Source organism: Bos javanicus, chromosome 5 (assembly GCF_032452875.1).
Source record: "Bos javanicus breed banteng chromosome 5, ARS-OSU_banteng_1.0, whole genome shotgun sequence".
NCBI lineage: Eukaryota > Metazoa > Chordata > Mammalia > Artiodactyla > Bovidae > Bos > Bos javanicus.
In genome coordinates, this window is record NC_083872.1 from 107,636,487 (window position 1) to 107,659,529 (window position 23,043).

A 23,043-nucleotide genomic window follows, 5' to 3' on the forward strand; every position below is an offset into this window, starting at 1 on the left:
GAGTCAGAAACAACTGAAGTGACTTAGCACACACACACACACATACGCGCACACTTGCGTTGATACCCGAGCAATCTGGGTGTATCTCCAGGGCATGATGCTGAGTGAAACAGTGGATCTCAAGTCACACACTGCATGACTTCATTTATATAGCGCTCCCCAATGACAGAATCACAGAGCTAGAGAACAGATTGATGGTTGTCAGAGGTTAGGGATGAGGGCAGGGAGGGGGTAAATGCGACTATAAAGGGGCAGTGGAGTGGAGTTCTTTGTAGCCATGGAACAGTGGTGGTGGTCGCACAAATCCACACACGTGATACAATTACACACAATTACACATACATACCCTCACACAAGCGAGCGCATGGAAACGGGTGAAACCTGAACAAAGTCTGTGGATGGTACCAATGTCCGTTTGCAGGTTTTGACATTGTTCCATAGCTATATAAAATTTTTACCATGAAGGAAAACTGGCTGATGGGTACACGTGACACTCCTGGGCTACTTTTGCAACTTTCTGTGAACATATAATTATTTCAAAATAGAAATTTAAAGAAAATCCTAAAGAGAGAGGAATATTAAAACACCCTAAGTAACTGCTGTGTCAAGATAGTAGAATTATTTATTTATTTATTTTGGTGGTGCCTTGAGGCTTGTGGGATCTTAGTTCCCCAACCAAGGATTGAACCCAGGCCCCCAGCAGTGGAAGTGTGGAGTCTTCTTAATCACTGGACCACCAAGAAAGTCCAAAGATAGTAGAATTATTAATGGATTTTTTTTCTCATTAAAATTCTTTTAGAGACTTCCTTGACCATCCAGTGGTTAGGACTCTGTACTCTCACTGCCGAGGGCCTGGGCTCAATCCCTGGTTGGGGAACTGAAATGCCACCAGCTGCATGGCACAGCCAAAAAAAAAAATCCCCAAACTAAAAACAAGTTAAAAACAAACAAAAAAATCTCTTTTTAAATGCTTTCCATTGATTAAATATGTTTTTAAAAGCATAAAATTATTTGTATGCATTGCAAAATATATACAGGTACAGCTAAAATAGCTTTGCACTCTACTTATTAGCTAAAGCCTTTGTGCCACCCTCAGCCCCGTCTTCTCCTCCATCCTCTGCTGGGCTGAGTGACTAGTTCTGTCTTGGGCCCACAAGTGGAGTTGTTCAGTTACTCAGTTGTGTCCGACTGTGACCCCATAACAGCAGTACGCAAGCCTTCCCTGTCCTTCACGCTCTCCCTGAGCTTGCTCAAACTCATGCCCGCTGAGTCACAAGTGGAAGGTTTAACATAAAGACCCAGGGGCTTATCTCCATTAGCACCGCTGCTGAATCCCCCAGTTATTCCAAATGCAGTTTATAACCTGGTACAGAGACCCTGGTGTCAGGGACGAGCAACTCACCCTCAAAGATGGGGCAGATCTTCCTCCAGGCAGTGATGCCCCCCTGACTGGTGTACTGGCCCAGCGCCGTCTCCAGGAGGAAGACAGGAATGCCGCAGGTAAAGAGGAAGATGAGGTAGGGGATGAAGAAGGCACCTGCAGGTGGGAAACAGGCTGTGTGTTCCTTGGCAGCAGCCGTCTTCTGGTCCAAGTCCAACTCCTCCCGCCACCACTGCTTCCAAGGCGGGGGTGGGGGGTGCTGTGAAAAACTGGGAACACTGGTCTAAGTGTCTGGAACCAAGCAGAGATCAAGTGTCACCAAGTTACTTAGGACCTGGCCAGTCCCTCTCTTCACTCTGAAGTTTCTGTCTATACCTACCAAGGTGTACTTCCCATCAACTTCAGTTATCACCTAAAAAACACATAACCTGTGGCCATCGAAGGAGCTCCTGGAATCCCAGAAACCACGAGCATTTACAGAGCCCACAGTTCAGCATGTGTCGAGGAAATGATTGCTCTCAATGTCAGAGAGGGATTTTTAGCAGACTGCAGTCAGATTTCCTTTTAGTAATCCTTTCTGTTTTCACAGTCATTGGCTGAGACGAGTCTACTGACTCCAGAAACGCTGGCATTTTCTCCACCGTAGACCTCTATCTGCTGGCATCAGGGCAGGGAGTTCATAGGACAGAGACCCAGGGAGCAGAGATGTGCACAGAGAGGGACTTCCCCGGTGGTCCAGCGGTTAAGAATCAGCCTGCCAATGCAGGGGACTCATGTTCAATCCCTCATCGGGGAACTATTATCTCTCATGCCTTGGGGGCAGCTAAGCACACCACGACTAGAGAGCCTGAGCACTACAGTGAAGACCCAGCACAGACAAAAAAGAAAAAAGAAATGTGCATAGAGAGACCCAAATATCCGCAGAGGGTCCCCTATTAGCTTGCAGCTGAGTACTGGTCAGTACATATGTGTGAGGAAACCACCCAGGAAGGGAAAGTATCTCTCAAAAGGATTGAATCCAGTGGTGCTTATGCAGGGCTGGGGACATTCCAAACATTTAAGGAAGAAATAATCCCAGTTCTATAGAAACTCTTCCAGAGAATGTAAAAGGAATTCTTTCCAACTGATTCTACAAAGCCAGCATTACCCTGATAAGAAAAGCAGGCAAAGACATGAAAAGAAAACTGTAGGTCAAACTTTGATGAACATAGATGCAAAATTCTAAAAAATTTTCAGCGAATCAGATCCAACAACATGTATTAATAAAAAGGATAATACATTACATAGTGGGGTTTACCCCAGGAATACAAAGTTAACATTCAAAAAATCAATCTGTGTATCATATTAATAAATTTATAGACAAAAAAATATAATCACTGCAATAAATGTAAGAAAAGCATTTGACAAAATCTAACAGCTATTTGTGATTAAAAAAAAAAACTCTCGGCAAATGATAAACAGAAGGAAACCCTCAATCTGAAAAAAGGCATTTACAAAACATCTGCAGATAACATCTACAAATAATAGTGAAACACTGCTTAACTTCTGAGATCAAGACAAGACAAGACAAAGGTGTCTAGTCTTACTATTTCTTACCATTTCTATTTAATACTGTTTCCATCAGTATTGATTCTAGTCAAGGCAATAAGGTGAGAAAAAAAAAGGATGACAGCCTATCTAGAATACCCTCTGGAGTCTGAAACAAATTCACAGAAGCAGAGTATAGATTAGTGATTACCAGGGTCTGAGGAAGGGGGAAACAGGGAGGTGTTAGTCAAAGGGTACAAAGTTTCTGTTACCTAAAATGAATATGTCCTAGAGCTCTATTGTAATGGCAGTGCCTGTAGTGAACAATATCTAATTGTTTTCTTAAAATTGTGCTAAGAAGGAGGAGGGGCTACACCAGCTAACAGGACACACAAACTTCTGGAACACCTGCCTCCGGCAGCAGGTGAAGGTTCCTATATCTGCTTGATGGAGCTACTCAACTGGATTCCTGGACTTCTGCAGAGGCTCTCTCATCCATGGGTCTGACTGTTCTCTGGGGGGCCATGCTGAAGGGCAGGAGCCAGTTAACAAGGCATTGCAGGTTCTGCTGCCAGGAACGAGCCTATATGCCTATTCTTGCTCTGAGGAGATTGTTTCAACTTCTGTATACATCAGAATAGGTTAGACCTACGCTGTAGTACCTATTATTCTGCCAAATCTCAGTGGTTAGACAAAGCAAAAGTGTATTTCTTGAGTTGCTAGGAGTGGCTGAAGCAGTGAGGAAACTGAGGCACAGAGAAGTCAAGGAATTGGCTTGAGCTCATCTGAGTGACTTCTTCCGACTTGAGCTTGCAGTGTGCTTTGAGAGATGCTCCACCAGATCACCTCAAGCTTTGGTCCCTTGGTACCACCCATTAGCAACAGTCGTAAAAGATCAAGTCCTGAGCCTTTGCAGTGGGAGCACTGACTCCAAGACCCAACCAGAGAATTAACCCTCAGTTCAGTTCAGTTCAGTCACTCAGTCGTGTCCGACTCTTTGCGACCCCATGAATCGCAGCACGCCAGGCCTCCCTATCCATCACCAACTTCCAGAGTTCACTGAGACTCACGTCTGTCGAGTCAGTGATGCCATCCAGCCATCTCATCCTCTGTCGTCCCCTTCTCCTCTTGCCCCCAATCCCTCCCAGCATCAGAGTCTTTTCCAATGCGTCAACTCTTCACATGAGGTGGCCAAAGTACTGGAGTTTCAGCTTTAGCATCATTCCTTCCAAAGAAATCCCAGGGCTGATCTCCTTTAGGATGGACTGGTTGGATCTCCTTGCAGTCCAAGGGACTCTCAACCCCACAGTTCAAAAAGCATCAATTCTTCGGCGCTCAGCTTTCTTCACAGTCCAACTCTCACATCCATACATGACCACAGGAAAAACCATAGCCTTGACTAGACGGACCTTTGTTGGCAAAGTAATGTCTCTGCTTTTGAATATGCTATCTAGGTTGGACATAACTTTCCTTCCAAGGAGTAAGTGTCTTTTAATTTCATGGCTGCAGTCACCATCTGCAGTGATTTGGAGCCCAAAAAAATAAAGTCTGACACTGTTTCGACTGTTTCCCCATCTATTTCCCATGAAGTGATGGGACCAGATGCCATGATCTTCGTTTTCTGAATGTTGAGCTTTAAGCCAAGTTTTTCACTCTCCACTTTCACTTTCATCAAGAGGCTTTTGAGTTCCTCTTCACTTTCTGCCATAAGGGTGGTGTTATCTGCATATCTGAGGTTATTGATATTTCTCCCGGCAATCTTGATTCCAGCTTGTGCACTAACCCTAGGGAGTATCAAATAGTGAAAACTCACACAAAGGAAACCTCTTGAACACAAGACCCGGCATCATCCAACCATCAGTAGCACCCTGTGCAGGATGCCTCATCTAAACAACAAACAAAACAAAAATACAAATGCAATCATCAGCAGACAGGATTACCACCTCACCCAGCCTTGCCCATCAGAGGAAAAACAAACAAAAACTTAGCACAAATCTCAACCTATAGGAAGCTTACACAAACCACTGGACCAACCTTAGGAGGGCAGAAACCAAAAGGAAGAAATAATTCAACCTTGAAGGCTGGGAAAAGGAGACCTCAAACACAATAAGTTAAAAAAAAAAAAAAAGAAAAGGCAGAGAAATACTACACAAATGAAGGAACAAATTAAAAACACAGCTGCTAAGTCACTTCAGTCGTGTCCAACTCTGTGCAACCCCATAGACAGCAGCCCACCAGGCTTCCCCACCCCTGGGATTCTCCAGGCAGGAACACTGGAGTGGATTGCCATTTCCTTCTCCAATGCATGAAAGTGAAAAGTGAAAGTGAAGTCGCTCAGTCGTGTCCCCCTCTCAGCGACCTCATGGACTGCAGCCTTTCAGGCTCCTCCATCCATGGGATTTTCCAGGCAAGAGTACTGGAGTGGGATGCCAGAAGTCCAAATAAATGGAGAGGAAATGGGCAAACTACCTGAAAAAGAATTCAGAATAATGATAGTAAAGATGGTCAAACACCTTGAAAACAAAATGGAGAAAAATGCAAGAATCAATTAACAAAGACCTAGAAGAATTAAAGAATAAACATACAGAGACAAACAACACAATTACTGAAATTAAAAATACTCTGGAAGGAATCAGTAGCAGAATATCTGAAGCAGAAGAATGAAACAGTGAACTAGAAGATAAAATGGTGGAAATAACTTCTGAAAAGCAGAATAAAGTCACAAGAATGAAAAGAACTGAGGATAGTCTCAGACACCTCTGGAACAATATCAAACATACCAATATTCAAATTATAGGGTCTCAGAAGAAGAAGAAGAGAAAAAGAAAGGATATGAGAAAATTTTTGAAGAGATTATAGTTGAAAATTTCCCCAACATGGAAAAGGAAATAGTCAATGATGTCCAAGAGGCACAAAGAGTCCCATACAGGATAAACCCAAGGAGAAACACACCAAGGCACATACTAATTAAACTAACAAAGACTAAACACAAGGAAAGAATATTAAAAGCAGAAAGGGAGAAGCAACAAGTATCATACAAGGGAAACCCCAAATGTTTAACAGCTGATCTTTCAGCAGAAACTCTGCAGGCCAGAAGGGAATAGCAGGATATATGTAAAGTACTGAAAGGGAAAAATCTACAACCAAGATTACTGTACCCGGCAAGGATCTTATTCAAAATTGATGGAGAAATAGAAACCTTTTCAGACAAGCAACAATTAAGAGGATTCAGTATCACCAAACCAGCTTTACAACAAATATTAAACAGACTTATATAGTCGAGAAATAAAACAGAATAAAAAAGATCTACAAAATCAACCCCAAACAATTAAGAAAATGGCAATAGGAACATATATATCAATAATTACTTTAAATGTAAATGGATTAATGCTCCAACCAAAAGACACAGACTGGCTGAATGGATAAAAAAAAAAAAAAAAGACCCATATATATGCTGTCTACAAGAAACCTACTTCAGACCTAAAGACACATACAGACTGAAAGTAAGAGGATGGAAAAATATATTCCATGCAAATGGGAAGCAAAAGAAAGCTGGAGTAGCAATGCTCATATCAGACAAAATAGACCTTAAAATAAAGAAGATTACAAGAGATAAGGAAGGACACTACATAATGATCAAGGGATCAATCCAAGAGGAAGACATAACAATTGTAAATATCTATGCACCCAGCATAGGAGCACCTCAATACATAAGACAAACACTAACAGACATAAAAGGAGAAATTGACAGTAACACAATAATAGTAGGAGACTTTAACACCCCTGTTTGGGGTGGACAGATCATCCAAACAGAAAATTAATAAGGAAACACAAGTCTTAAATGATACATTAGATGAAATGGATCTCACTGATATCTTCAGAACATTCCATCCAAATGCAGACGAATACATCTCCTTGTCACGTGCACACGGAACATTCTCCAGGATAGGCCATATCTTGGGTCACAAATCAAACCTCAGTAAATTTAAGAAAATTGAAATCATATCAAGCATCTTCTCTGACCACAACACTATGAGACTAGATATCAATTATAAGAAAAAAACTGTAAGAAACACAAACACGTGGAGATCAAACAACATGTTTCTAAATAACCAACAGGTTACTGAAGAAATCAAAAAGGAAATCAAAACATTTCTAGAAACAAATGACAATGAAAACACGACAACTCAAAACCTATGGGATGCAGCAAAGGCAGTTCTAAGAGGGAAGTTTATAGCAATACAATCCTACCTCAAGAAACAAGAAAAACATCAAAAAGACAACCTAACTTTACACCTAAAACAACTGGAAAAAGAAGAACAAAAAAAACCCCAAAATTAGCAGAAGGAAAGAAATCATAAAGATCCAAGCAGAAATAATTGAAAAAGAAATGAAAAAAACAATAGTAAAAATTAATAAAACTAAAATCTGGTTCTTTGAGAAGATAAACTAAATTGACAAACCTTTAGCCAGACTCATCAAGAAAAAAAGAAGAGTCAAATCAACAAAATTAGAAATGAAAAAGGAGAGGTTATGACAGACAATGCAGAAATACAGACGATTATAAGAGACTATTATGAACAACTATATGACAATAAAATGGGTAACCTGGGAGAAATGAACAGATTATTAGAAAAGTTCAGTCTTCCAAGACTGAAGCAGGAAGAAATAGAAATTATGAACAACCCAATTACAAACACTGAAAGAAGCTGTGACCAAAAATCTCCCCAAAAATCAAAAGCTCAGGACCAAATGGCTTCACAGGAGAATTCTATCAAACATTTAGAGAAGAGCTAATGCCTATCCTTCTAAAACTCTTTCAAAAAATTTCAGAGGAAGGAACACTTCCAAACTCATTCTATGAGTCCACCATCACCCTGATACCAAAACCAGACAAAGACAACACAAAAAAAGAAAACTACAGGCTAATATCACTGATGAACATAGATGCAAAAATCTGCAACAAAATTTTAGCAAACAGAATTCAGCAACACATCAAAAAGCTCATACACCATGGTCAAGTTGGTTTTATTCCAGGGATGCAAGGATTCTTCAATATACACAAATCAATCAATGTGACATACCATATTAACAAATTGAAAGATAAAAACCATATGATAATCTCAATAGATGCAGAAAAAGCCATTGAGAAAATTCAGCACCCATTTATGATTAAAACTCTTCAAAAAATGGGCATAGAAGGAACTTACCTCAACATCAGATCAGATCAGATCAGTCGTTCAGTCGTGTCCAACTCTTTGGATCCCCTGAGTCACAGCACGCCAGGCCTCCCTGTCCATCACCAACTCCCGCAGTTCACTGAGACTCACGTCCATCGAGTCGGTGATGCCATCCAGCCATCTCATCCTCTGTCGTCCCCTTCTCCTCTTGCCCCCAATCCCTCCCAGCATCAGAGTTTTTTCCAGTGAGTCAACTCTTCACATGAGGTGGCCAAAGTACTGGAGTTTCAGCTTTAGCATCATTCCTTCCAAAGAAATCCCAGGGCTGATCTCCTTTAGAATGGACTGGTTGGATCTCTTTGCAGTCCAAGGGACTCTCAAGAGTCTTCTCCAACACCACAGTTCAAAAGCATCAATTCTTCAGGGCTCAGCCTTCTTCACAGGCCAACTCTTACATCCATACATGACCACGATAGTCACCATCTGCAGTGATTTTGGAGCCCAGAAAAATAAAGTCTGACACTGTTTCCACTGTTTCCCCATCTATTTCCCATGAAGTGATGGGACCGGATGCCATGATCTTCGTTTTCTGAATGTTGAGCTTTAAGCCAACTTTTTCACTCTCCACTTTCACTTTCATCAAGAGGCTTTTTAGTTCCTCTTCACTTTCTGCCATAAGGGTGGTGTTATCTGCATATCTGAGGTTATTGATATTTCTCCCGGCAATCTTGATTCCAGCTTGTGTTTCTTCCAGTCCAGCGTTTCTCATGAAACCTCAACATAGTAATGGCCATACATGATAAGCCTACAGCAAACATTATTCTCAATGGTGAGAAACTGAAAGCATTCCCCCTAAGATCAGGAACAAGACAAGGGTGTCCACTTTCACTATTATTCAACATAGTTTTGGAAGTCCTAGCTACAGCCATCAGAGAAGAAAAAGAAATAAAAGGAATCCAGATTGAAAAAGAAGAAGTAATGCTCTCACTGTTTGCAGATGACATAATACCCTAAAAGATAGAAAACCCTAAAGATAGTATCAAAAATTATTAGAGCTAATCAGTGAATTTAGCAAAGTTGCAGGATACAAAATCAATACACAGAAATCACTTGCATTTCTATATACTAACAATGAAAAATCATAAAGAGAAATTAAGGAATCAATGCCATTCACCATTGCAACAAAAAGAATTAAATATCTAGGAATAAACTTACCTAAGGAGACAAAAGAACTGTACACAGAAAATTATAAGACACTGGTGAAAGCCGACATAAGCAGATGGGTAGGATATTCCATGTTCCTTAAATATTGTGAAAATGACTATACTACCAAATGCAATCTACAGATTCAATGCGATCCTATCAAATTACCAATGGCATTTTTCACAGAACTAGAACAAAAAATTTCACAATTCATGTGGAAACACAAAAGACCCTGAATAGCCAAAGCAGTCTTGAAAAAGAAGAATGGAAGTGGAGTAATCAACCTTCCTCTCTTCAGATTATACTACAAAGCTACAGTCATCAACACAGTATGGTACTGGCACAAAAACAGAAATATAGACCAATGGAACAAGACAGAAAACCCCAAATAAACCCACGCACCTATGGGTACCTTATTTTTAACAAAGGAGGCAAGAATATACAATGGGGTAAAGACAGCCTCTTCAATAAATGGTGCTGGGAAAACTGGACAGCTACATGTAGAAGAATGAAATTAGAACACTTTCTAATACCATACACAAAGATAAACTCAAAATGGATTAAAGACCTAAATGTAAGACCAGAAACTATAAAACTCTTAGAGGAAAACATAGGCAGAACACTCGATGACATAAATCAAAGCAAGATCCTCTATGACCCACCCCGTAGAGTAACAGAAATAAAAACAAAAGTAAACAAGTGGGATCTGATTAAACTTAAAAGCTTTTGCACAGCAAAGGAAACTATAAGCAAGGTGAAAAGACAGCCTTCAGAATGGGGGAAAATAATAACAAATGAAACAACTGACGAAGGATTAATTTCCAAAACATACAAGCAGCTCATACAACTCAATGCCAGAAAAACAAACAACCCAATCAAAAAGTGGGGGAAAGACCTAAACAGACACTTCTCCGAAGAAGACACACAGATGACTAACAAACACATAAAAAGATGCTCAACACTGCTCATTATTAGAGAAATGCAAATCAAAACTACAATGAGATATCACCTCACACGAATCAGAAAGGCCATCATCAAAAAGTCTACAAACAATAAATGCTGGAGAGGGTGTGGAGAAAAGGGACCTCTGGCACTGTTGGTGGGAATGTAAATTGATACAGCCTATAGGGTAAGAGAGTTAGAGAAGGCGCCGTTCAGAAAAAGAATGAGACTAGCACTTTACAGGAACAGATGACCTTTAATGAAGCAAGAAGGGGCAGCAGTCAGATTAGCGAGCTGCTGCACTAAACTAAGAAATGAATAAGTATATATAGGCATGTATGTGCAAAGTTACTGTCTTAAGGGGGCCTGTTCTTCTCCAAGGTTGTTCTGAGTAGTTTTCTCTTAAACGGCTGGGGAAAGGAATTTTGGAAATTGGCCAGAGGCTGGACTGGGTGGGAGGTGGGTGTAATCAACCTAATGTCCATTTTTTTATTTGGGTGAGAGAGTTCTTTGTTTTGCATAGAATGGTGGAGAAGACCTGGAGGGTAGTTTTAACTCCAGGCTACTTCCAGCCATGCAACTTTCCTTCACAGCCACTATGGAAGACGGTATGAAAATTTCTTAAAAACTAGAAATAAAACCACCATATGACCCAGAAATCCACTCCTAGGCATATACCCCAAGGAAACCAAAATTGAAAAAGACACACATATCCCATTGTTCATTGCAGCACTATTTACAATAGCTAGAACATGAAAGCAACCTAGATGTCCATCAACAGATAAATGGATATAGAAGTTGAGGTACATATACACAATGGAGTATTAATCAGCCATAAAAAAGACCACATTTGAGTCAGTTCTGATGAGGCGGATGAACCTAGAACCTATTATACAGAGTGAAGTAAGTCAGAAAGAGAAAGATAAATATTGTATTCTATATATGGAATCTAGAAAAATGGTACTGAAGAATTTATTTACAGGGCAGCAATGGAAAAACAGACATAGAGAACAGATGTATGAACAAGGGGAGAGGGGTGGGGAGGGTGAGATGTATGGAAAGAATAACATGGAAACTTACATTACCATATGTAAAATAGATAGCCAATGGGAACTTGCTGTATGGCTCAGGAAACAAACAGGGGCTCTGTATCAACCTAGTGGGGTGGGATGGGGAGGGAGATGGGATGGAGGTTCAAAAGGGAGGGGATATATGTATACCTATGGCTGATTCATGTTGAGGTTTGACAGAAAACAACAAAATTCTGTAAAGCAATTATCCTTCAATTAAAAAAAAATTTTTAAAAATGTGCTAAGAAGATGAATCTTATATTGTGTTCTTATCACAAAAAATTAAAATAAAAAAAGGACAAAAGGAAACTTCAGGAGGTGATGGATATGTTTATGACATTGACTGTGGGAATGGTTTCACAGGTGTGTGTTTACCTCAAAACTCATTGAGTTGATATGTTAAATGTGTACAGCTTTTTGTAAGTCAGTCATAACTCAATAAAGTGTAATTAAAAAGAAAAGAAGGACTTCCCTGTGATCCAGTGGCTAAGACAGTAAGAAAACAAACAACCCTTTTTTTTTTCAAATGGTCAGAAGATTTGAACAGGTTTTCACCAAAAAAAAAAAAAAGAAAAAAAAATACGTGAGTTGCAAATAAGCACATAAGATGTTCAATATCATTAGTCATTATAAATTTAAAAAATGAGGTAATGCTACACACCAATTAGAAAAATTAAAAAGACAGACCAGGAATTTCCCTGGCAGTTCAGTGGTTAAGACTCCACGCTCCCAATGTAGGGACTGCAGTTCCATCTCTGATCAGGAAACTAAGATCCCACAAGCCTTGCATGTGCGTGGAGCAGGCAAAAAAAGTAAAAGAAAAGAAAGACCAAGTATTGGTGAAGATGTGGAAAAGCTGGCACCCGCATACACCGTTGGCAGGAATGTAAAATGGCACAACCGTTTTGGAAAAGCGTTTGGCAATTTCTTAAAAAGTTAAAGGTGCATTAGCATATAATCCTGTCATTCCACACCTAAGTGTTTACTCAAGGGAGGTGAAAGCATATGTTTATACAAAGACTTGTACACAAATGTTCTTAGCAGATTCATCTGTCATACCTAAAACCTGGAAAGAACCCACATGTCCATAAACAGGAGAAGAGATAAATGGCAGTCCACCCATCTAATGGAATGGTGGTCTAGTCACTAAGTCGTGTCCGACTCTTGCGACCCCATGGACTGTAGCCTGCCAAGCTCCTCTGTCCGTGGGATTCTCCAGGCAAGAATATGGAATGGGTAGCCATTCCCTTCTCCAGGGAATCTTCCTGACCCAGGAACTGAACCCAGGTCTCCTGCATTGCAGGTGGATTCTTTACTGACTAAGCTACTTTACTATTCAGCAATAACAAGAAAGGAACTACTGAGACATGAAAAAGACGGATGAATCGCAAAGTAATTACGCTAAGTCAAAGAAGCCAAATCATGATTCCATTTAAGAGAAGTCTAAGGAATGCAAACTAGTGTATAGGGACAGCGTGGATAAAGAAAATGCTATTACGTATCAGTTCAGTTCAGTTCAGTTTAGTCGCTCAGTCGTGTCCGACTCTTTGCGACCCCAGGAATCACAGCACACCAGAGTGGGGTATTATTCAGCCATAAGAGAGAAGGAAGTACCATGCTTTGCAACCATGGATGGGCCTTGAGGGTATCATGCTAAGTGACATAATTTATACAGAGAAAGTAAAGTAAATATTGTGTGTTCTCACTTATATGTGGGATCTCAAAATAGTCAGATTCATCAAGGCAGAGAGTAGAATGGTGGTTGCCAGAGGCTGGGGGTGGGAGACATGGGGAGATAATCAAAGGGTACACAGTTCATTATAAGATGAACATTTCCTGGGGATAGAACTGTACAGTGTGGTGACTACAGCGAATGGTACTGTTTAATATACTAGAAAGTTCTTAAGAGCGTAGATCTTAAAAGCTATCACCACCAAGAAAAGGTAATGATATAAAGGAATGGAATTGTTAACTAACCTTATTGTGGTAATGATTTTGCAGTATATACTTGTATCAAATCATAATGTATGCCTTAAACTTACATATATTATGTATCAGTAATAAATCAGTAAAGCTGGAAATAATTACATCTTTCAAAAACAGAGACCTCCCTGGTGGTCCAGTGGTTAAGACTTCACCTTCTAAAGCAGGAGATGCAGGTTCAGTTCCTGATTGGGGAGTTAAGATTCCACATGCCTCTTCGCCAAAAAAAAACAAAACATAAAAAAAAAAGAAGCAATATTGTAACAAATTCAATAAAGACTTTAAAAATGATCTACATTTAAAAAATGGTCTACATCAAAAATCTTTAAAAAACAAAACAGGTTTGTGGTTGCATTGACATGGGGTTGCAGAGGTTGGGGGTGGGAGAAAGGGTCAGGAAGCAATTTGGGGGAGTCATGGATACATTCACAATTTTTTTTCTTTTAATTTATATTTTGGCCAGGCCATGTAGCATGTGGGATCTTAGTTCCCCAGCCAAGGATGAAACCTGTGCCCCCTGCAATGGAAGCTTGGAATCCTAACCACTGGATCACCTGCAAGTCCCCGTTAATTATCTTGATAGCGGTGATGGTCTCAGGGGTGTGTACCTATGGCAAAACTTATGTAGCTGTACACTTCAAATGTGTGCCATTTATTGTAAGCCAATTATACCATACTAAAATTGCTAAAACAAAAGTTGGTGGTGAGGAATCAACTCCTCCAATTCTCCGCCTTCCAAGTCTCTTGGTGTGTAGTCCATGCATAATTCAAGCACTGAGGGAGACGCTTGGTGAGTATAAGGGCAAAGAAAGATCATCAACAACTCAGGCAAGTAAGTACACAAATCAGTCCAAGACTCGCTGGGCAGGAGGAGGGAATTAGGAGAGAGAATCCAGTAGCTGAAACGAACTGTCACCACTGAGAGTTAGAAACATCAAAGCAAGAGAGCAAAGAGAGAGTGGGGGGCCGGGAGAGGGGTTTCCAAGCCCCTCCTCCCATCTCTATGCCACCTGCTCTTTCCCAATAAACCAAGCCAGTGTTTAACTGCACCGGGTCTGGTGGTCAGTCTGTTCCCCTCCTCCTCTGCCTCCTTGAGCACCTGGGCAGCTGGCTATAAGGGTCAAAGTCCACACCCACCAGGCAGAGTCACTGGCCCCAAACTGCGGAGGGAGTTAGAGAAGGGATGGAGCCCAAGAGGGGACCTGTGTGCCCACCAGGGAGTCCTGGGGACACTGCCTGTTTCCTCACCTGAGCCATAACCACCACCCCTGCAAGACATATCCAGTCCTGGAGAAGGGAAATGGAGTCATGGTTACCTGCTCCCCCAAAGCCCCACTCAATCTCCTCCCTCAATTCTCAAATGTCCTGGCATCGTCCCCCATGGGATGCCAGAGACCACACACCCATCCTGGAAAAGAACCATTCTGCTAGACATCCTTCTCAGTAAGAGCACATTCTGTGGTGTCACCTGTCATGTTCCAGGTGACAATTTTTTAAAAAATTTATTTATTTGCTTGGCAACTCGGTCTTAGTTGCAGCTTGTGGGATCTAGTTCCCTGACCAGGGATCGAACCCAGGCCCCCTTCACTGGGAGCTCAGAGTCTTAGCCCCTGAACCACCAGAGAAGTCCCTCCAGGTGACACTTTTTTAAAAGACAAACTGTTAAATGTTCCACATGAGTAACACAGCAGTGAGCATTCATGAAGTATCACATGCTGTCATCAGCACTACTGAACCAATACTTGGCACTGAGTCACTAACTAAAAATGGTAACCAGTCGTCAAGTACTAATAACGTAACCATGACTCTTCCGTGAAGAAATGCGCTCCTTGTCTCTCTTTGCTCCTTAGTATCTACGGACGTCCTCAGGGCACAGTGGGGCCGTCTAACACCTGTGGCATTGGCGTCCTATGTGCTGTCTCTCCCTAGAGCTGGTCTAGATGTCTAGAGCTGGGGCTCGCTTGGCTGCACCCCCGCCCCACAGCCTTCCCTCTGAGATCCCGGTTTCTGAGTGGCTCAGCAGTGGCACATTCTGCTGTGGTCTCACTTGGCATCTCCGGCCCCAGGCATCCTGGGTGTTGGGGAACTCAGAATGCTGGTAGCCCAGAGTCCAGGGAGCAGGAGAGGTTCCAGCTGAAGTCCCGGGTTCTGCAGCAACCGGGATCTGGGTATTCAGGTAGAGTCAGCAGGTATGTGAGAAAGAAGGACAGCAAAGAGACATCAAGATTCTTAGCCTTGCAACTGGTCTGCTTCCAGCCTGATGCCTCTGCCATCAGTTCTTAGCACCATAGATACAGAGATTGTGTTCAAGTGTAAGATTTGGCCGCTCTGCTCAAACCCCTGCCCTGACTCCCCATCCCTGGAGTGAAAGCCGAACCTCACAGTGGTTGACAAGCCCTGCATGACCCACCCCCGACAGTGACTCCCCTCCTTTGACTCCCCAGACACACCAGACAGCCGCCTGCTCTAAGGCCTTTTGTTTCCTCTACCCAGGGTGCACTCCCCACCTCCAATATCCCCAAGATCGGGTCTCACCCCCACCCCAGAAGCTGTCACTCAAGTGTTCTCAGTGTGGCCGCCCGCCCCTGCTCCTGCGATGCTCAGCGACTTCTGATGCGCGGTGACACTTTCTTGTTTACTGAGTTTACCGTCTGTCTCACCCCCACCCACACCCAGAATGAAAGCCCCACAAAAACAGGGAGGTGGTCTATTCTGTTTCCGTTTTATCACCACATCTCAGAGTAGTTCCTGGCAGGTGGCGCGTTCTCAGTGTGTGACCACCGTTGGGTGACTTACATTGGTTGGCCTGATTCTAGAAAGTCATAGGGGCCGGGGGTGGGGGCAAGTGCTCAGGGTGGCCTGGCCGCAATGCCTGGACAGCAAGGAGCACACTTACCTAGAAGGCACCCCTTCTTTCCCCATCTTCTGTTGGGTGATGATTCTATATTTTATTTATTTATTTTTAAGATCTTTTTTTTTTTCTTTGGATGTGGACCATTTTTTAAGTGTTTATTGCATTTGTTACAATATTACTTCTGTTTTGTGCTTTGGTTTCTTGACCACGAGGCATGTGGGATCTTGGCTCCCCAAGCAGGGACTGAATCCACATCCTCTGCATTGAAAGCCCAAGTCCCAGCCACCAGACTCAGTTTCTTCACACCACTTTCTCAGCGTCTCTGTTTTTAGCTACCGTGTTTCACTGTCGACCTGTCCTCCATCATATTCTTACCTCAGCCTTTCCCCTGCTCTGGGACTCACTTCTAATCGGATCTACCAAACATCCAAGCTGGAAGGAACCAAAGACAGCACTTGCATTTTTAGTATGGAACTGATGCTGTGCTTTGGGGATGTCTTCCTCCCTGAGCTCCCCAACCAACAAACATTAGCAACAATAAGGTCCCCCCTCCAAGCACAAAAGCGGCTATTTGCAGCTGTGAGTTGGAGAAAGCACCCAGCAGAGGCAGGCTGATAGCACATGTGACCTTGGGGGGTTCACACCACGACCTCAGCATCCTCAGAACCTGCTCAGAACCATCCTCAAATCCCCTGGGAGTCCCAGCCCTGATCTGAGGGCCATGGGTTTAAATAAAAACACTGAACTGGGAGGAGGGGATCAAACCTACCTAGGAGGCCTCTGTCCTCCTCCCCGTCTGCTCTCTCATGTCGGCAGTGAAGGGCCTTGTCATAAGGAGATGTCTGGTCCCTTCCAGACCAAGATGACGAGACAAAGTGTGGAGTCTATGCTCTGAGGGGCCCAGGAGGGGTGAAGAGTACAGAAAGGGTGAACCTCTGGGAACACCAGAAACCAGAAGAGCTGGCCTGTCTGGGTCCCTGCACAGACCCGGCGGGTCCTCATCACGCCAGCAGAGGCACCACCCATGTGTCCACCTGCTGACCCTGGGTGACTCAGGGCCTTCAGAGCAAAGCTGGGCATCAGCCTCCAGCCCCAGAGCCCCTCAGTGCACTTCCTCCAGCTGCCGTTGTCCGTCAAGGAAAGAGAAGAGGAAGCCTGAGGCCTGGTGCCCCACTGGAGAAGAAGGGGTGGGAGGAAGGGGAATGGCGTCAGGATTCTGCAGATGGTCCCAGGACCCCAAAACAGCTCCTGGGACCAGCATGCTAGAGGGTAGGCCCTGCCCAGGGAGGAGGCAGCCACGTCCTACTTCCGCACCCCTGCTTCTTCAGTGAAGAATCAGGGGCTGTGGTCGTGATCCCAGCCTGCGTTTCCTTTTCTGAGACACAGCCACACATCCTCAGGCCACACAGACCTGTGTGGGCCCCCGGAAGCAGAGCTCAGGTGCAAACCTACTGGGGGACGCCTCCCGTAGACAGGGTGACCCTGTGCTCCTGCCCTGGCCGCCCCTCCCCCTTCCTTCCCTTCCTCATTGCAGGGGTCCCCACAGACCCCAGAATCCCTCCCCCACCTCTTCGTGCCAGTCCTGCTAATTCCCAGGCCAACCTCGCGGTCCCATTCCAGAGCGGCTTGCGAAAAGCAGCTCACGTCCTAATCTTCTTGCCGTGTGAGGAGCTAAGCTGGTCACCGGGTCCAGACACAGAGCCCCAGGCCCGGCTTAGCCCCCCACCCCTCCTCCTCCCCGGACTAGCCGAATCCGAACTCCCTAGGGCCCAAGGGTCTGAACAAGCTGTCGGAGGGTCCAGCGCTGGGCGGGGACCTCCTGCCTTCCCTAGAGATGCCAGCTGACCCAGCAAAGTCCTGCAGCTTCAGACTGCCGGCCAGAGAGTCTGGGGGACGGAGAACACACCGGCCCACTCCCACCTGCTCTGGGAAAATACAAATTAACCTCCAGTCCCTGGGCCAGTGCCCAGCTGCCACCATCCTGAGAGTACGAATGGGCTCAGGGCCTCTCTATATTCGCCTCCCTCCTGACCGCCCACCCCTACTCTGTGCTGTGGGCTTTCTCTCCCCAAAACCACTGCGACTGGGCTCACGCACGGGAGGCTCCCACGCCCCCGCCAAGGGTGAGTGTTGCATTAGGGTGCCCTAAAGTCCTCGTGGCCCACAAAGTCCTACGCCTTCAGTCTTTCCCCGTGATCTACCTCAGCATTTCCCATCCTCCAGCCCAGACTGCAGCCCCACCCCGCCCCCAAAACCAGCCGTGGGAGCCCAGTCCCGCTAAGCTTTACCCACTGACGAGGAGACCTTCCGAACCCACTGCTCTTCCCAGAGGCCTTCAGCACCTGGGAAATCCCTCAGGGGCTCCCCAGAGACCTGGCAAAGGGTGGGCGTGCCTAAAAGAGAGTCCATGGTGGGAAAGCGACCCGCATTGCTAAGGAGACAGTGGGATCACTGCAGGGCCTGAGAGGCAGGAAGGATCCAGAAAGGAACTGGAGTCCATGCTCCCCACCCCGTACAAACATTTCAGTGGGAAAATTATAAAAGAAGAGTCACTGGGATCAAAGGTGATACGTGATGTGGGCAGGGAGGGGTGTGGCGCGGGACAGGCGACCCTGGTTGCAGAGTCTCGAGACCACGGGACAGCTGGGTGCCAACATCGCCCTCAGCACAGCCATGGATTCTGAGGCCCTTTGCCCACAACCTCCAGTCCTGACAACCACCTTGAGGGGCAGGAAGAACCGTCTCTGTTCACAGCGCCCACCTGAGGTCCGAGGGCTTGCCCCAGGTCGCAGGGAGTGAGTAGCAGAGCCAGAATCCAAACCCCCATCCATCTGGTCCCAGACCACACCTGTGTTTCTCTGCTGCCACCATGGGCACCCAGGAAGTCACCCCCGTCCAGGTGCTTCTCCTGCAGGGTCCTGAGCGACTTCTAAGGGTTTTTCCAACTCCAGCGTCCTATGCATCTCTGGGGCTCCCCAGAGTGCAGTAGGTGCAGGAGATGGAGACAGCCTTGCAGGGGTGAAGGTTGCGGTGCCTCTCACCTCCCCCTGTTTTTGTAACAGAGGCAGGAAACCTCCACCCACTGCCCAGGCAGGAGGCGCCAGGCGGGCACAGCTCTCCCCCACCACGCCCACCTCAAGTGAACTCACCTCCCCCGTTTTTGTAGCAGAGGTAGGGGAACCTCCAGACGTTGCCCAGCCCAATGATCTCCCCGGCCACGGACAGCACGAACTCCATCTTGTTGCTCCACTGCTCTCGCTGCAGGGCACCATCCTCCGCCGCCTTTTCCAGGCCTGGGCACACTGGTTTGGTCTCGCCATTACTGGTGGTGCCCGAGACCCTGCTATCCATTCCCCCTGGAAGACAAGCAGGGCGCTGTGCTACTGCTGGGGGCTGGGGGTGGGGAGCGGTGCCTGGAGGGAAAGCTTCCCCTTTCCCTTCCAGCAAATTTCCAAAGGAAAAGTGCCAGGGAGGAGAGTGACTCCTGCTGCTGTCCGCAGACCCGCACCCCCCTTGGCATGTCTGGTTGGTAAAGGCTGAGCGTATATGTTCTCTTCCTGCTTCAGTAAGAAGGCACTGACTCTGAGGCACAGACACTGCACCCCTAGAAGGTGCCTCAGGTGGGGGCTTGTGGACATGGGGAGCCCACCTGGCCCGGGCTGTCAGTTCTCTCTGCCACCCTCCAACCAGCCTCATCTGCATAAACATGTACCTCAGTCTCTCTATTCCATGTTTAAGGATAGTTTAAGGGATGGGATTTGTATGTATCCTTAAGCCACCGATTCTCCTTTGGGGAATTTACCCTACAGAGATAACTGTGACTCTGTGTAAACATTCAGCACTGAGGATGTTCATGCTTAAAACCATGAAAAATTAGAAAGTACATAAAAATGTTCAAATATGGTAACTAGGTTAATAAATTATGGCTCAGACAGTGGACTACAATATAATCATTAAAAACTGTGCTGCAGAAGAAAGAAACAAAGAGGTGTTCACAAAATGTGAAGTGCAAACACTTACAAAATAGACCACATGCAAGATGACCCTGAGAAAAGTACCTTATAAAGTATTTGCATGCATGAAAATTAGGATATTCACCAAGATGTTTCTTTCTCAGCAGATGGGTTTTAGAGATATTTTCCTTATCTATATTTTCTACATTTTCATCAAAAACATGTTTTATTTTATAAGAGGAATGTGAAAGTCAGCTTTTTTAGATCCTTGCAAGAAGACGAGAAAGGTTGAGTAGAACCAGGAACTCTGAGTAAGATGAGCTGACCTTCCCAGGTCAGCCCTGCATCTCTCTCTGAGAGCAACATAAGAGGAAGACGACCCGTAGGCTCCTCTTCTTTTCTGGTGATGCCAGCGCAGGACTCCGTTACCACAGAGACGACAACATAAGATGAACGCAGAGCTGAAGGCTACACCCTGCCCGCCCCTATTCTAGACTCGAACTGAGGTTGAGGGTGAGATTGGACGTGGTCACGTTCAGAGAACAACTACTGTAGGCCAGGAGCTTTACATGCCTTTATGTCATTCAGTCCACGCGGCCTCGGGATGTGACGGTTCCCTCTGCTTTGTAAGCAGGGAGCTGCCCATCAGAGAGGTTGGATGACATGTGTGCAGCCATGTAGCACAGCCGGGACCTGACCCCACGACGTCCTGCTCGTTCAGCTACCTCCCTTGCTTACACTGGCTGGTGGGTTTAGCAGCAAGTCTAATGTAAGTATCTCGGATTGTATACAGCAGTCTCTTCTCTGCAGAAGTGGGTTCATGTGCTTCTTTCTACGCACCCCCTCCCAGAAAAGTTCCTGGGAACAAAATTTTCTCACAAGAGCCCCATCTGGCCACAGAGCCTCCTGCAGGTCTGTCTCCCTAGTGGGGCTGCCCCAGGGGATCCAGAAAGCCAGAGGGAGGTCAGGAATGTGCTGCTTATTTGATAAATGAGGGAACGGGCTCCAGAGACTGTGGGTTAAGAAGGAGAAACCCAAGCCGTTGGTCCCCAGAAGCTTCCCCAGTCCTTCTGAGATGGTCGCCTCTTGGGCAGGTTCTGGGCCTAATGGGAGTCTTCCAATGATTAAACACTACCCCCCTCACTTCTCTATCCCCCGCAGACCCCAGGAGAACAGAAGCCTATCCTAGGTCTCTTAGCCACGTTGATTAGCAGAGGCAGCATCATGCGATTGAAGGGCAAGTCTGTATTCAAACCATAGCTCTGCATCAGAGACCACCCGACTCCCAGGAAATGAATTCATCACTCTGAGCCTTGGTTTGCTTGTCTATAAAATGTCTCTTCACTTCATCTCCTGATTCCAGCTCTACTCTCCAAATGTAACTACTAACAACCGTGCAGTGAATATTTCTTCAGACTTTTCTATATGCAGATGTGTGTGTGCGTGTGTGTGTGTGTGTGTATGTATTTGGGAAGTTTTTCTAACTGTCCAAAGTTTTATAATTTACACATCTTTATTCTAAATCACTGTCCATTCCAAGTCCTAAGCTGTGAAAGAGTAAGATAAATATGCGTTTAAATTAATCTACACAACACTTGACCAAAGAGACATCTACTCTTGATGGATTTATATAGGGGCATGACAGGATACACTTAGCCATGAGGATTAAATGAAGAGATGTATATATACATACATGTATTTCATACACATATATGTATATATATTTCATACATGTATATATATTATATACATGTGCATATATATACATGTATATATATGTGCACACACACATATATGAAAGCACTTCATAGTATAACAGGCACTTGAATTTTTGTTTTCTTTCAATCTTGTTTTATGGTCTTTCAACTTTCAATCTTGTCTCAGAGCAGAGAGCCTTCATTTTCTTAGAAGTAAACCCAAATGTCTTCCTCTTTCATCTGGGGTCCTCTTTCTCCAAGTTACATTGGTCCTTGAATCAGCAGCCATCAAAGTTTCAGAAAGTCAAGAAAATAGCTAGTCTTTGAGTACCACACATAAATGTCATATTTTCTAGGAGAGGATCCCCAAACTGTAAGTCTTATGGATCCAACCCACCTGAAGTCTGACACCCAGAGAAAAAGAGAAGAAAACAGCACCAACCTTAGTGTAGTTGCTGCCAGAGGTCCGGTCAGAGGGGAGAAGAATTATCTGGGGGAAGGGGAGGTGATGGCTATTTAAAGTGTGGTTCCCACTCCTCTGGCACTTGTAATTCTAAACTTGGCCCAGCCCACATTCCGCCCTTGTCCCCTCCCCTCAGCTCAAAGGCTCACCCTCGCTCACCCTCCAGTGCGAGCTGGTAGGCAGCACTCTCCTCCTGGGTGACCTCAGGTCTCTCGAGAGGGATCCCGCCTTCTCTCTCTCTCTCTCTCACTCTAGACTCAAGGGCTGCCATAAATCCACCAAGAGTAGGTGTTTCTTTGGTCAGGTGCTGTGTAGATTAACTTAAACGCATATTTATCTTACCCTTTAGCAACTTAGGACTTAGAATGGACAGTGATTTAGAATAAAGATGTGTAGATTATAAACTTTGGCCAGTTAGAAATACTACCCCCCCTACCCACACACACACTTATCCGCATACAGAAAAGTCTGAAGAAATATTTTCTGCCCGGTTGTTAGTAGTTACATCTGGAGAGTAGGGTTGGGGTCAGGCGATATGAAGAGGCACTTTTCACTTCTGCTTTCTAAGCTTTAGTATTGCTTGAATTTCTAAACAATGTGCTAGAATTTTAAATAATTGTCTAAACTATCACAGAAAAGGATGTGCCAAGGTTCACAGCAAAGCAAAGCCCTACCCGGGTCATGGTGCAGGAGCGGACTGACGGGGAGAAGATGAGCACAGGGTGGAGTAGGGAGCCCCAGCCCCACCAGGGACCAGGGAAACAAGCTGAGTGTGCCCAGGGCTGCTCCG

General features: G+C 44.8%; 1 protein-coding gene across 6 annotated transcripts in view; it reads right to left on the reverse strand.

Annotated features, from left to right (window-relative positions):
- The window catches only part of SLC6A13 (solute carrier family 6 member 13), a 41,968-nt gene extending 19,490 nt beyond the window's left edge, over positions 1–22,478 (reverse strand). The window contains exons 1-3 of one of the 6 annotated variants that reach the window (XM_061418274.1): positions 22,233–22,468; positions 19,290–19,496; positions 1,403–1,537 (exon numbers count right to left, since the gene is read on the reverse strand). In XM_061418274.1, the coding sequence (XP_061274258.1) occupies positions 1,403–1,537; positions 19,290–19,491 (337 nt within the window). In that variant the 5' untranslated portion in view covers positions 19,492–19,496; positions 22,233–22,468. Of the gene's footprint in view, positions 1–1,402; positions 1,538–19,289; positions 19,497–22,232 lie in introns of all 6 variants that reach the window. The other 5 variants (XM_061418273.1, XM_061418275.1, XM_061418278.1 and 2 more) reach the window with 5 other exon arrangements.
- Between the last annotated feature and the right edge of the window lie 565 nt (positions 22,479–23,043).